Source organism: Melanerpes formicivorus, unplaced genomic scaffold (assembly GCF_026170545.1).
Source record: "Melanerpes formicivorus ecotype bairdi unplaced genomic scaffold, bMelFor1.0.p_v2 SCAF_112, whole genome shotgun sequence".
Taxonomy (NCBI): domain Eukaryota; kingdom Metazoa; phylum Chordata; class Aves; order Piciformes; family Picidae; genus Melanerpes; species Melanerpes formicivorus.
The window spans coordinates 1,553,335-1,567,017 of record NW_027142464.1 but is presented as its reverse complement, the minus strand read 5'-3'; the positions used below and the strand labels follow the sequence as shown (position 1 = coordinate 1,567,017).

Below are 13,683 nucleotides of genomic sequence, written 5' to 3'. Positions count from 1 at the left end.
TCCTTCAAGCGCGGTGCGCGGAAGCTCTCGCAGCTCCACCGCCTGTTACCGGGCGCGCTCGGCCCCAGCGCCAAGCAGCGGCCCGCTAACAGCCGGGGAGAGGCTGGGAGCGGCAGAGCACTGAGGCGGGACCGGCCTCCGCAGCTCTGAGGGGTCGCCATCGCCTCCGTTGAAGCTTTGTTGAAGGGCGGGCGGCGGGCGCCGCGTCCCCGCTCGGCACCCCAATAAAGTTGGCAGCCGGACGAGCGCGTCATCGGCCCGCGCACGGCGACGGCGCAGCTCTCGCGAGAGGAGGCAGCGCTGCGCCCCCTTCTCCTCTTCTCCGCCAAGTCTCGCGGGATCAAGGGCAGCCGGCGGGGCGGAGGGCGGCGGCGTTCTCGCGGGAACCGGCCGCCTCTCGCGAGAGTTGGCGGGTCCCCCCCCCTCCCCCTTGGACGCGGAGCCGTTTCGCTTTGGGAAGTGAGCGGGGGGCGGCGGCGGGGCGCGGCGGGCCGGGCCAGGCCAGGCCGTACCGGGCCGGGCAAGGGAAGCGGGCGGCGGCCGAGCCCTGTGGGCCTTCCGGTTGAAGGGAGCCCGGGGCGGCCGGTGCTGAGGGAGCGGGGAGGGATCGCGGGCCCAGGCCCCGCCTTCCCGGGGCGCCCCCGCCGCCGCGCTGCCCTCCGGGCCTGGGCCCCTCGGATGAGGCGGTGAGGCCGGGGCCCTTTCCCGTAACCTGCCCTCCCCCCTCCCCGCCTTCCGCCTCCTGCGGGGCCTGGCGGGGCCGCGCTCCCTGCCCCGCTCCCCATGTAGGAGGGGGTGTTGGCGGCAGGGAGGGCCGAGGCCGGGGTGAATGGTGCGAGGAGCGGGGCGCTGAGGGAGCCTGAAGTTTGGGGGTCTTGGAGGCTTGCCCCCCCTCCCCTCTCCCGAGCACAGTGGAGGAGGAATGCCAAATCCGGACAGACATGGGGGCAAGAAGGATGGGGGCGGCGGGGGGTCCTCGCAGCACGGGCCTGGCAGCGGGAGTTCCAACAGCAAGGAGCGGCACCGGCTGGCCTCCAGGCACAAGAGGCACAAGTCCAGGCACTCCAAGGAGTCGCCGCTGGCCGCCCAGGAGACGGCGGCACCCTTGGGCGCGATGATCAAGCCCCTGGTGGAGTACGATGACATCAGTTCGGATTCGGACACCTTCTCGGACGACGTGGCCCTCAAACTGGACAGGAGGGAGAACGAGGAGAGGAAGGAGAGGAGCGAGAGGCTGCAGAAGCATCGGCACCACCAGCACAAGCGCGTCCGGGAGCTGATGAAGAGCAAGCAGGCGGAGAAAGAGAGGAAGCTGGAGAAGAGCCTGGAGGCATCCAGCAGGTCCGGGTCCACCAAGGACAGAGTCTCGGGGTCCTCCAAGAGGCTGCTTGAGAGCGAGGAGCACCCCAAGTCGCTGTCCTCCTCCAAGAGCGGCAACAAGGAGTCCCGCTCGGCCAAGGCGCACAAGGAGAAGTCCCGGAAGGATCGGGAGCTCAAATCCAGCCACAAAGAGCGCAGCAAAAGCCATCGCAAGAGGGAGGCCCCCAAAAGTTACAAAACCGTCGACAGCCCCAAGAGGAAATCCAGGAGCCCGCACAGGAAATGGTCCGACAGCCCCAAACTGGACGACAGCCCCTCCGGAGCATCCTACATCCAGGAGTACGACCTCAGCCCTCCCCGCTCCCACACCTCCAGCAACTACGATCCCTACCGCAAGAGCCCCGGCGGCTCCTCACGCCGCCCCTCCATCAGCCCTCCCTACAAGGAGCCCGTGGCCTACCAGTCCAACGCTCGCTCCCCCAGCCCCTACAGCCGGCGCCAGAGGTCCATCAGCCCCTACAGCCGGCGGCGTTCCTCCAGCTACGAGCGGGGCAGCGGCTCCTACAGCGGCCGCTCCCCCAGCCCCTACAGCCGCCGGCGCTCCAGCAGCCCCTTCGCCGCCAAGCGCTCGGTCAGCCGCAGCCCCATCGCCAGGTGAGTGCTCTCCGCGCCTGCCCTCGGGGCCTGGGCAGCTGCTTTTGGGGCGGCTTTGGGCCCGCCGGGGGTTAACCTCCTTCCCCAGCTGCAGCGGTTCACCCGGGCAGGTTGTGGATGCTTTCCCCCCTGGGGGTGTTGGGAGGCTTTGGGCAGCCTGGGCTGGGTGGGGAGGGCTCCTTGCCCGTGGTAGGGGGGTGGGGGCTGGGTGGTTTTGAAGGTCCCTTCCAGGCCGTTCTGTGACTCTCGGTGGGGCTCAGGGAGCCGGCTGCCCGGTGTGGCTGTGGGGTGGTGCTGTGGCTGGGTTCAGGAGGTGTTCACACTCTGGCAGACACCTCCCTGGCTGGCTGGCTGGCGGCAGCCTCCATGTTGGCTCTGGGCAGAGAGGCCCAGGGCTGGCCCGAGCTCCTGGGATTAAATTACACCCCCTCAGGAGGTGGCCCCTGCAGAAGGGCCCAGGCTCCTCGGGAGGCTTGTGCTCTGAAGGGAGACGAAGCCATTCAGCTCCTGATACAGGACCTGAAGTGCTTCCCTGGGGAGGAGTTCAGGCAGGGAGGATGTTTTCACTTACTTCTGGAAGCCTGGAGGCTCCAAGGTGTGGAACCTGCATCCCCCCTTTGCAGAAGGGAGGTTTGGTTTGAGTAGATTTTGCTCTTTCTGAGCTTGACTTCCCTTTCCCCCTTGAATTAGAAACATCTCTGAACTCCATCTCTTTAACCTCAACTTTCCTCCCACAGCCCAAGAGTTCCTTGCTCCCAGTCTGGAACTGGGGCATCCTGGAAGGGCAGGCAGGGAGCAGCTGGGCTCTGGCTCAGCTCTGATTTGGGTTTCTTGCTTTATCTTTGAGTTGGTCACTTTGCTCCAGAAGGGAACTCAACCTGAAGGGTTTTGTTTCAGGGCTTCATCAACCATCCTGTTACCTGCAGGCTACTGCCCAGCTCAGTGCTGATTCTCCTTTGCTCAGGGAGTTTCCAGTTGTCACCATGGGTGCTGGGGAGCTTTGCTTGGAGCTCCATGGCAATTAAGATGTGACCTGGAACTGTACTCTCTGGAGCAGTGCCCTGTGCTGGGGGGAGCTCTGCTGCATCCTCTGGCCCTAACAGGAGCTGCTGCTGCCTCTAGAGCTTGTTGATGTGGTCAGCAGCTCCCAAAGACCTCAGGGTGGGGGCTTGTGGTATTTGGCCTTTGTTGGCACAGCCATTCCCTTCAGCCAGGAGTAGTCTTCCCCTGGTGGGTTTGAAGCTGTGCCTTTGTCCTGGCTGTGTTGGGGTTAGCCCCCTGGAAGCTCTCAGGGACAACCTCTACTCTGCTGCCATTCTCCTTCTGGTTCTCCCTCCTCTGCTCTTTCTCTGGGTGCTTCTGAGGGGTAGTCACAGAACCATGGAATGGCTGAGGCTGGAAGGGACCTTCAAGCTCAGTCAGGTCCAAAGGGCAGGGACCCCTCCCACCAGCCCAGGCTGCTCAGGGCCTCATCCCTCTGCCCCTGGCTTTCAACTCTTCCAGACTTGGAGCCTCCACAGCTCCTCTGGGCAGCCTGTGCCAGGGGCTCAGCACCTTCATGGGGAAGGATTTCTTCCTCATGTCCACTCTCAACCCAGCTCCTTCCAGTCTGAATGTTTCTGCTCTCCTCTCACCCCTCCCTGCCCTGCTGGCACTGCTCTTCATGTCACTTACTGCTGAGCCTTTTGGAAGGGGAAGAGTGCAGTGGTAGGAAGCTGTGCTGACTTCATGGCATCACTGTGGGTTGTGGCTCTTGGTGAAGTCCATGCTCAGCCCTAAGCAGGCTGAAAATGAGTCCACAAAGGGCTGAGTTTCCCCCCATCCCCTCCCCCCCAGGTTGTTCCATGTCTTGACTGCAACCTGAGCTGAGTTTTGCTCCCAGGCTGCTCCATGCCTCACCCTGAAGTTACTCTCTCTGTCACCTGCTCCTTGCCTCTGACCTGAGGAAGTCAAACAGTTCTCTTTCCCTCAGCTCAGCTGTGGGAACCAACTTGGAAGCACTTGGTGCTGCCTCTCTGGAACCTGCCTGAAGTGAAGGGCTGCCAAACCCTGGACCCCAAACCAAAAGATTCCAAAGGTTACCTACTGTTTACACTCAGCTTGTCCTGAATGCTCTGAGTCTCTGGCTTCAGTTGATCCCCAGCTCCTCTCCTCTCTGATCTAATCCTTCAGAGCAGAGCCCATGGATTCCAGAAACCATCCCCCTGGAGTGATCCTGGTGAAGGAGCAGAGGGGGGTTGATATTCTTCATCCATTGCAAGCTGCAATTCATGGTTGGGTTTGCTCCCCTGGATGGTGCTGAGGCTGAGGGAGCTGGGGTTGCTCAGCCTGGAGAAGAGGAAGGCTTCAGGGAGACCTTGGAGCAGCCTTCCAGTACCTGAAGGGGGCTGCAGGAAGGCTGCAGAGGGACTGCTCCCCAAGGCCTGCAGTGACAGGGTGAGAGGCAGTGGTTTGGAATGAGAGAAGAGGAGGCTTAGGTGGATGTGAGGAGCAAGTTCTGCACCATGAGGGAGCTGCAACACTGCAACAGGTTGCCCAGGGAAGGAGTTGAGGCTCCTAGTCAGGCTGGACAAGGCTCTGAGCAGCCTGCTCTAGTTGGGGATGTCCCTGCTGACTGCAGGGGGCTTGGACTGGGCCTTTGGAGGCCCCTTCCAACCCCAACCATTCTCTGAGGCAGCTCTGTGTAAGCTCCTGGTCAAACACCTGCTCCAAGAGCCCAGGGTGGGGCTGTGCTGCTGCTGGCCCTGCAGGAGCTCACCTGCAGGAGCAGATCAGCTGTGTCTTCCCTGCAGCCTCTCTGAAGGTTGGCCTGCAGGCAAGGGTGTAAGTGGGGGCAGCTGCCTCTGCCCCAGGGTGGCTGGGAGGTGTTCTCTGTGATCTCCTCTCAGCTCCTGCAGAGGAGCAGGAGTGCTTTGGGACAGCAACTGTCTTCAACTGGCACACTTGCTTAGGCAGCAGACATCTGACTGTGGCTCAGATCCTTCAGAGGAGGTAGCAGAGGCATTTCTGGGACACTGAATTATTTCCACTCTCTGCCAAGACAGCCTTGGAGGGTTGGGGTTTTGGGTTGTTTTTTTTTTAGTGCTTTCTGTGTTTTCTTCAATCCCCAAGTCCCAAATCCACTGTTGGGAACCAAGGAGCTGCTGGGAGCCCACACAGCAGCTCTGGGTTTCAGGTGGCTGTGCACCAAAGCTTGCTTTCAAACTGGCTTGGGCAAGATGACCTTTGAAGGGTCCCTTCCAACCCAGGGCAGCCTCTGAACCTCTTCTCTGGAAGTCAGGATGGAAGAGAGGTCAGGAGGAGAAAGCACAGCTGTGGGCCACCATGCCTTGGAGCAGCTGTTGGCCCTGCAGCTGAGGCTAGGAGAAGACCTTCAGCTTGCTGAAGGTGGCTTGGACTGAGCATAGCAGCTCTGTGGGGGCCTGCTGGAGCTGTGGCCACTCTCACCTGGATCTTTGCCGTGGCCAAAGGCTGTTGGAGCAGTCCTGGGTAAGAAAAGTTGGACTGGGGCTGCTCAGCCTGGAGAGGAGAAGGCTCCAGGAGGACCTCAGAGCTGCCTGCCAGGACCTGAAGGGATCCTGCAGGAAGGCTGCAGAGAGACTTTCCTGAGGGTGCCTGGAGCCAGGCCCAGGGGGAATGGTGTGGAGCTGAGGAAGAAGCTCTTCAGCTGGAAGGTGCTGAGGCTCTGGCCCAGGCTGCCTTGGGAGGCTGTGGCTGCCTCCTGCCTGGGGGTGTTCAAGGCCAGGCTGGATGAGGCCTGGAGCCAACCAAGTGTGATTGAGAGGTGTCCCTGCTCCTTGTGCTATTGCTGGACACCCTCATGGAAAGCCTCTGTAGGGTGCCCAGGGAGGTGCTTGAGGCCCCATCCCTGGAGGCACTCAGGGCTGGGCTCTGAGCCACCTGCTCTGGTGGAGCATGTCCCTGTTGGGCCCAGGGGGGTTGGACTGGCTGAGCTTTGGAGCTGCCTCCCAACCCCAAGCACTGCAGGGGTCTCTGCTGTCAGGCCTTCAGTCTCTCCTGGCAGCCCTTCTGGACCCTCTGAGCCGGCTGGGGGCTGCGCCCTGCTCCCTCCTCACCTCTCCTCTCCCCCTTGCCCCCCGCAGGAAGTCGGTGAAGTCCCGCAGCAGGAGCCCTGCCTACTCCCGGCACTCTTCATCTCACAGCAAGAAGCAGAGGTCTGGCTCCCGCAGTCGCCATTCCAGCATCTCCCCCACCCGGCTGCCCCTCAACTCCAGCCTGGGGGCAGAGCTCAGCAGGAAGAAGAAGGAGCGAGCGGCGGCGGCGGCGGCCGCGGCCAAGGTGGACGGCAAGGAGGCGAAGGGCTCGCCCCTCTTCCTGGCTAGGAAGGAGAACAGCTTGGCTGAGCTGAAGGAGCCCGCAGCAGAAGCCAAAAAGGTCACCAAGAGCGTGAAGTGCGAGAAGGCCTCCTCGGAGCCGGAGCCCGCGGCAGCGCCGCTCGCCGGCGCCGAGCCCAAGGGCCCCGCGGAGGCAGCCAAGCCCAAGGCGGAGGAGAACGCGGAGAGGAAGCTGCCGGCGCCGGCCAGGGACTCCAAACACGCCGCGGCCAAGGACCCCAAGCCCGCGGCGGGGGCAGAGGACCTGCTGTCCCCGAAGGAGCCCGAGGCGGCGGAGAAGGAGCCTCCCCCTCCCCTCCCCTCGCTCAAGTCGCCCCCTCCGCCCCTGCCGGCCGCCACCCCGCCGCCCCCCACCCCGCCGCCGCCCCCCCCTGCCGCCGGCTCCCGCCGCGCCGCCGCCGCCGCCCTCCCAGCCGGCTCCCCTGCCGGCCCCTGCTTCGGCCCCAACCTCTTTGCCCTCCTCTTCCCACCCAAGGACGTCTACTTTATCCTCTCAGGTGAACTCTCAGTCCTCTGTCCCAGTGGCTCCAAAACCCCAGGTGTCTGTGACGGCTGCTATCCCGCACCTGAAAACGTCGACCCTGCCTCCGCTCCCGCTGCCCCCTCTTTTACTTGGGGAAGATGACTTGGATAGGTAAGGTCCCACCAGAGCCTTCTCCTCCCACCCCCCCCTCCTTCTCCTTTGCCTTTGAAAGCCAAACCTGGAGCACAAAAGGCTTCTTGGGGTCGGTCTGAGAGCTGCCAGCTCAGCCTGCGGCCCCCCGAGGACTCCGCTGCTCCCTGCCGACGTGCCCGGCCCCGGGCTGGCCCTTGGCTGGGTTAGGTGGAGGGGTGGGGTGCTGGATGTCTCCTCCCTGGAGGTGCTCAAGGCCAGGTTGGGTGAGCAGCCTGGGCTGGTGGGAGGTGGCCCTGCCCATGGCAGGGGGGTTGGGGCTGCAGGATCTTCCAATACCCAAAGGGATCCTGCAGGAAGGCTGCAGAGAGACTTCTCCTGAGGGGAGTCTGGAGACAGCCCCAGGGGGAAGGGTTTGGAGCTGAGGCAGAGCAGGGTGAGAGTGGAGCTGAGGAAGAAGCTCTTCAGTGTGAGGGTGGAGACTCTGGAATAGTTGTGGCTGCCTCCTGCCTGGAAGTGTTCAAGGCCAGGCTGGATGAGGCCTTGAGCAGCCTGAGCTGGTGGGAGGTGTCCCTGGGCATGGCAGGGGGTTGGAACTGGCTGAGCTTGAAGGTCCCTTCCAGCCCAACCCATTCCATGAATCCATGTCTGAAAACCACTGGGGGAGGGGATGTGTCTTGGCAGGGGGGAAGAGGGTAAGGGCCCAGAGCATCCCCAGTGGAGCTAGAGAAGAAGACTCTTTGTGTGTCCCTGTTGTGTGGTGCAGAGCTGCTCTCATGGCATCCTTGCTCACACTTCTGTGTGCTGGAGCTCCCTGCCAGCTCCTGAGCCTTTCCAAGCATGGCTGAAGGTGCAGTGGGGGTCTGTGGGGTTGGCAGAGTGGTGTGGCACCAGCAGTGCCCTGCCCAATGAGCAGTGCCTCACACACTGCTTAGGCCTTGCTCCAACCACCCTGCAGTTGCTGTGAGCCCAGCTCTGGAAGGGTTAATGGATGCTCAGGGCTGGTCCTGCTGTCAGGGTCACGTTGGCACTGCCACATCCAGGTGAAGGCTCAGCCTGGGCATGGCTTTGGTGCCCTTCCTGAGCTGGTCAGCTCTCTGCAGCTCCTTGCAAGGAAGTTGTAATGAGCTGGGGGTCAGAGTCTGGACTTGGATGGTCTTGAAGGTCTCCTCCAAGCAAGAAGCATTCTGTGATGATCTTGGTTGCTTCTCCCTTGCAGTGAGCAACAGGATGAGAGGAAGTGGCCTCAGGTTGCCCCAGGGGAGGCTTAGGTTGGACATCAACTTCTTGACTGGAAGGGTTCTCAAAGCCTGGCCCTGGCTGTCCAGAGAGGAGGCTGAGTCCCCATCCCTGGAGGTGTTCAGAGAGGCAGAGCTGTGGTGCTGAGGGCCAGGGTTTAGCCCCAGCCTTGGCAGGGTTAGAGGCTTGGTTGCACTCAGGGATCTTAAAGGTCTTTCTCCAACCCAAACAATTCAGTGCTCAGGATCTGATTCGTTGAAGTGGCCCTGGGCTGAGCCCAGCCTGCATCTTCCCCAGCTCCACTGCTGCTCTGAGCAAGGTTCTGCTGCTGAGCTGAGGAAGAGGAGTCCCAGTGACAGGCTGGGAGAGGCCAGCTGGTGGTGCTGAGGGTGGTGGCAGTTGCAGATGGCACTGCCTGCCTGCAGAAGCTCTCTCACTAACTGCCTGCATGCTTAGGCACAAAACTTCTTAAGCCAGACTTGGCTTGACTGGGCCTGGGAAGAAGGTTCCAACTCCAAGGCCATGTCAGGCACAGGGTTAGGAAACACTCTGAAAGGGTCTGAGCACAACCCTCAGCTCACTCAGGGGCTCCTCAGCCTGCCTTGGTGCTCCCCAAGCCCTCAAGGTTCAGGTCTGAAGGGCTTTTAGCCCTCAGAGTGGTCAGGGTGCAGCTTGGGTGACTTCCCCTGGCAGGAGGTGCAGCAGGAGGAGGGCAGAAGCTGCTCAGAAGCAAGTGGTAGAAGCTTTGCAGGTGTTTGGTGTTGCACTTGGGAGCTGCAGAGCTTGGGCAGGCCCCTGGGAAGATCTGGCTGGCTGCTGGCAGCAGTTAAATGCAGGCCTGGCCCAGCCCCAGCACTTTGCTGCTGCTTTAGGCTTTGAGGAGCCTCTGGTGGGCTGTTGGTGTTTGCCCTTGGTCATGGTGGGAAGCTGAGGCAGAGCAGGGTTGGGCTGGATCTGAGGAAGATCCTCAGCAGGAGGCTGGTGAGGCTCTGGAGCAGGCTGCCCAGGGAGGTTGTGGAAGCCTCCTCCCTGGAGGCCTTCAAGGCCAGGTTGGATGAGGCTTTAAGCAAGCTGATCTGGTGGGTGTCCCATGGCAGGGGGGCTGGGACTGGGTGGTCTTGGAGGTCCCACCCAACCCATTCCAGGACTGAGGAGCTCTCAGCAGCTGATCTGCTGCCAGTTAGGAGTGGCTTGAACAAAGTCAGCTGAGAGCAGTTGGTGACTGTGAGCATCCAACCCCCTCCACACACAGCTGGGAGGCCTGCAGAGGAGTCAGCCCCAGCTGACCTCTACTTCTGGAGCAGAGTCTCTGCCCTCCTACAGCCCTGGCTGTGCAGACCCTGAGCTCAGGACCCTTCTCAGAGGGGTGGTGTGGGCTCTGCCTAGGGGAGGTGCCCCAGCTGGGTCTCATCCAGCCCCCTAGGGCTTTGCAGCTGCCTGGGGGGTGACCTCCAGCCCCTGCAGCTGGCCTGCTGTGGTGTCTGCAGGATGTGCCCTGCTGGCAGCAGTGTGGTCAGGGAGGGCTTTCCCCCTGGGCTCTCTCCATGAGAGACTTGTGCAGATTTAGTGTCCCATGGGAGCCTTGGGCAGGTGACCCACTTGAGCACTCCACTTCTGTCTGCTGAGGGGTTGGACCTGGTGGTGCTGACAGGCAGCAACCCTCCTGCTGACTGCCCTAAAAACAAACCCTGGCAGGGCTTTGCTCTGCTCCTGTCTCTGAAGCTTCATTAAGCCTTGGCAGAGTGGAAGCTTGCAGGGAGAAGAGTTCCTGACTCTTCAGCCCTGGGAATCCTCCAGTGCCTGAAGGGATCCTGCAGGAAGGCTGCAGAGGGACTCTTCCTGAGGGTGTCCAGAGACAGGCCCAGGGGGAATGGTTTGGAGCTGAGGCAGAAGTTGCTGAGTGTGAGGCTGCTGAGGCTCTGGCCCAGGCTGCCCAGGGAGGCTGTGGCTGCCTCCTGCCTGGGGCTGTTCAAGGCCAGGCTGGATGAGGCCTTGAGCAGCTGAGGCTGGTTGAGAGCTGTCCCTGCCTGTGGTGGGGACAGCTTGGAGCAGATGAGCTCTGAGATCACTTCAGGCACTGGCAGGCAGCTCTGAGGTCCTCCTGGAGTCTCCTCTGCAGGCTGCACAGCCCCAGCTCCCTCAGCCTGTGCTCCCAGCAGAGCTGCTCCAGCCCTGGGCTCATCTCTCTGGCCTCCTCCTGCTGGGGACAGCAGAGCTGCACACAGCTCCTGCCTGTCTTGCCTCAGGTTTGCCTTGGCTCCAAAAGCAGAGCTGGAGCTGGCTTGGTTGGTGCAGGTGGAGCCAGCTGTGTTGCTTTGGGGGCAGTGGATGCCAACCTCCTCTCTCCCCTCCCCTGCTGCCCCTCTCAGGCTCTGCTGCTGCTCCTCCTTGGCTCCGCTCAGCCTCTCCCTGCCTCCGGAGCGCTGTCGCCCTCCTCCTAGAAGTTGTTGTGTGCTGTCTGTGGGGAGCAGCTGTGGAGTTTCTGACCTCTTGTGTTGTGTTAACTTTTTGGGGCTTCAGTCCAAAAGAGATTCTTCCTCCAAAACCTGTGAAGAAAGATAGAGAGCAGAGACCACGACACTTACTGACGGACCTCCCGCTCCCCCCAGAGCTCCCCGGAGGGGATCCCTCTCCTCCTGACTCCCCGGAACCAAAGGCAGCCACACCACCTCAGCAACCCTTCAAGAAGAGACCAAAGTAAGAGCTCACTTTCTCACTTGGCTTTATTCTGTTGCTCCCCTTTTTTTTTTCCCCACCCCTTGCTTTTCCTGGGAGCTGGTGAAGCTTTGCCCCTGCTCCACGCCGGGGGTCAGGCAGAGCTTCCCCTGCTGTCAGTCTCGGGCTTGGCCTTGCAGCACTGCTGGGCATGCTCTGTGCTCTTCCTTCTCAAGCTGGACACAGCAGCCCAGCCTGGGAGGGGTTGGAAGGGACCCCCTCTGGAGATCACCCAGCCCAAGCCCCCTGCCAAGGCAGGGCCACCTGGAGAAGGTCACTCAGGAGCACATCCGGGGGGGTTGGAAGCTCTCTCCAGATCTGGAGGCTCCAGCACCTCCCTGGGCAGGCCTCCAGCAGCCTTCAGTTCAGGAAGTTCCTCCTCATGTTTAGCCTGGAGAAGAGCTACCTGAGGGGGATCTGATCAGTACCTCAAGGGTGGGGGGCAGGAGGCTGGGGCCAGGCTGTTGGCAGCGGTGCCCAGCGCCAGGCCAAGGGGCAGTGGGCACAAAGTGGCCCAGGAGAAGCTCCACCTGAACATGAGGAGGAACTTCCTGAGCTGGAGGCTGCTGGAGGCCTGGAGCAGGCTGCCCAGGGAGGTGCTGGAGCCTCCAGCTCTGGAGAGAGCTTCCAACCCCCCCTGGATGTGTTCCTGAGTGACCTTCCCTGGGTGGCTGTGCCTGGGCAGGGGGCTTGGGCTGGGTGCTCTCCAGAGGGTCCCTTCCAGCCCCTCCCAGGCTGGGCTGCTGTGATTCTGTGCAGGGTTATATTGGGTGCTTCAGATGAGTGCCCCTGGTCTGCCTGTGGCCAGCAGAAGCAGAGATGTCAGAGTGGGGTGGCAGGGGGTGCAGAGGGAGGCAGGAAGGTGCTAGACTGTGGTCAAGCCTCAGATCCCAAGGCTTGCCTTGAAGGGCCAGGTCTTGCTCTGATCCCCCTGGTGATCAGCTTGCACATGGGCAGGGTTTGTGCACAAGCTGGGACTGGAGCTGTGAGGAGGAGCACAGGAAGAGAACATGAGGAGGAACTTCCTGAGCTGGAGGCTGCTGGAGGCCTGGAGCAGGCTGCCCAGTGAGGTGCTGGAGCCTCCAGCTCTGCAGAGAGCTTCCAACCCCCCCCTGGATGTGCTCCTGGGTGGCTGTGCCTGGGCAGGGGGCTTGGGCTGGGTGCTCTCCAGAGGGTCCCTTCCAACCTCTCCCTGCTGTGACAGGCTGCCTGAGCTCTGCTTCTTGTAAAAGCCTCTGGAAAGAGTGGGTTGGGCTGGGGGTGGTGGCTGAGGGGGAGCCCTTGGGGGAGGCCTCCCTGAGCCCTCTGCCCTCCCTCAGAATCTGTTGTCCTCGGTACGGGGAGCGGCGGCAGACGGAGAGCGACTGGGGCAAGCGCTGCGTGGACAAGTTTGACATCATTGGCATTATTGGAGAAGGGACTTATGGGCAGGTCTACAAAGCCAAGGACAAAGATACAGGTAAGGAGGCCCAGGACCTGCTGCCTGACTCCCCTGGGGTGCTGTGGCTGTGTCCAGCACCCAGCCTGGCAGCAGCGCTGCAGCTTCCTGACCCATCCCTGCGGGGCCAGGAAGGGCTTCGGGCCTGGGAGAAGCCTCTCTGGGGGCTGCTGTCAAGGGGGGGTGGGGGTGGAAGGAGCTCTGAAATGTTGGCAGTTGGTGGCCTGCTGCCCTCCTTGCCTGTGAGGTGCCCAGAGGAGGGGTGCCCAGGTGGTTGTGCTGGATCCAGCTGTGGCAGCTGGAGGCTCCCAACTGACCTCTGTGTCTGCGTCAGGCTGTGGGGATAGCAGAGCTTGAGGAAGGGGCTGAGGGGGGAGGTTTGCAGGCTGAGGGGGGTGGTTGGGTGGTTTCCAGGCTAGGGGGGGGAGGTTTCCAGGCTGAACTTGTGTCCAGCCCTGCTGAAGCAGCCCAGAGAGGAGCCCTGGGGGCAGCACCTTGCTCGGGGGGTAGGAGGCTGACTCCTGACAGCCGCGGGCAGGGCGGCAGCCGAAGCCTCCTCCACTGCTGCTGGGCAGAGGCTGACCGCTCCTAGCCCGGTGCAGAGAGGCCAGGCAGGGCTTTGGGCAGGGATGTGAGGCAGCCTGGTGTGTGCTGGCAGGTGAGCTGGTGGCTCTGAAGAAGGTGAGGCTGGACAACGAGAAGGAAGGCTTCCCCATCACCGCCATCCGCGAGATCAAGATCCTGCGGCAGCTGATCCACCGCAGCGTGGTGAACATGAAGGAGATTGTCACAGACAAGCAAGATGCACTGGATTTCAAGAAGGACAAAGGTAGGCCCTGGGAGGGGTGCTGGGGGAGCCAGAGAGGTGGTGCAGCCCCTGCCTGGGGGCTGGTTCTGTGTGGGGAAAACTGGAAACCTGAACTCTGCTCGTGGAAGTGTTTGGTCTGCTCTGCCTTCCGCCTGGGGAGAGGCTGAGAGCCCCTGGGGCTGCTGAGCCCAGAGAGGAGAGGCTGAGAGCCGCCCCTGGGGCTGCTGAGCCTGGGGAGGAGAGGCTTGAGAGCCCCTGGGGCTGCTGAGCCTGGGGAGGAGAGGCTTGAGAGCCCCTGGGGCTGCTGAGCCTGGGGAGGAGAGGCTTGAGAGCCCCTGGGGCTGCTGAGCCTGGGGAGGAGAGGCTTGAGAGCCCCTGGGGCTGCTGAGCCCGGGGAGGAGAGGCTGAGAGAGCCCCTGGGGCTGCTGAGCCCGGGGAGGAGAGGCTGAGAGCCCCTGGGGCTGCTGAGCCTGGGGAGGAGAGGCTGAGAGCCCCTGGGGCTGCTGAGCCCGGGGAGGAGAGGCTGAGAGAGCCCCTGGGG

The 13,683-nt window shown here is 62.4% G+C and overlaps 1 protein-coding gene across 1 annotated transcript in view; it reads left to right on the top strand.

Annotated features, from left to right (window-relative positions):
- Positions 1–425: 425 nt before the first annotated feature.
- Positions 426–13,683, top strand: part of CDK12 (cyclin dependent kinase 12) — a 28,969-nt gene continuing 15,711 nt past the window's right edge. The window contains 6 exon segments of the mRNA XM_068167077.1: positions 426–1,974; positions 6,078–6,690; positions 6,692–6,963; positions 10,702–10,878; positions 12,216–12,355; positions 12,993–13,163. Of these exon segments, the coding sequence (XP_068023178.1) occupies positions 923–1,974; positions 6,078–6,690; positions 6,692–6,963; positions 10,702–10,878; positions 12,216–12,355; positions 12,993–13,163 (2,425 nt within the window). The 5' untranslated portion in view covers positions 426–922.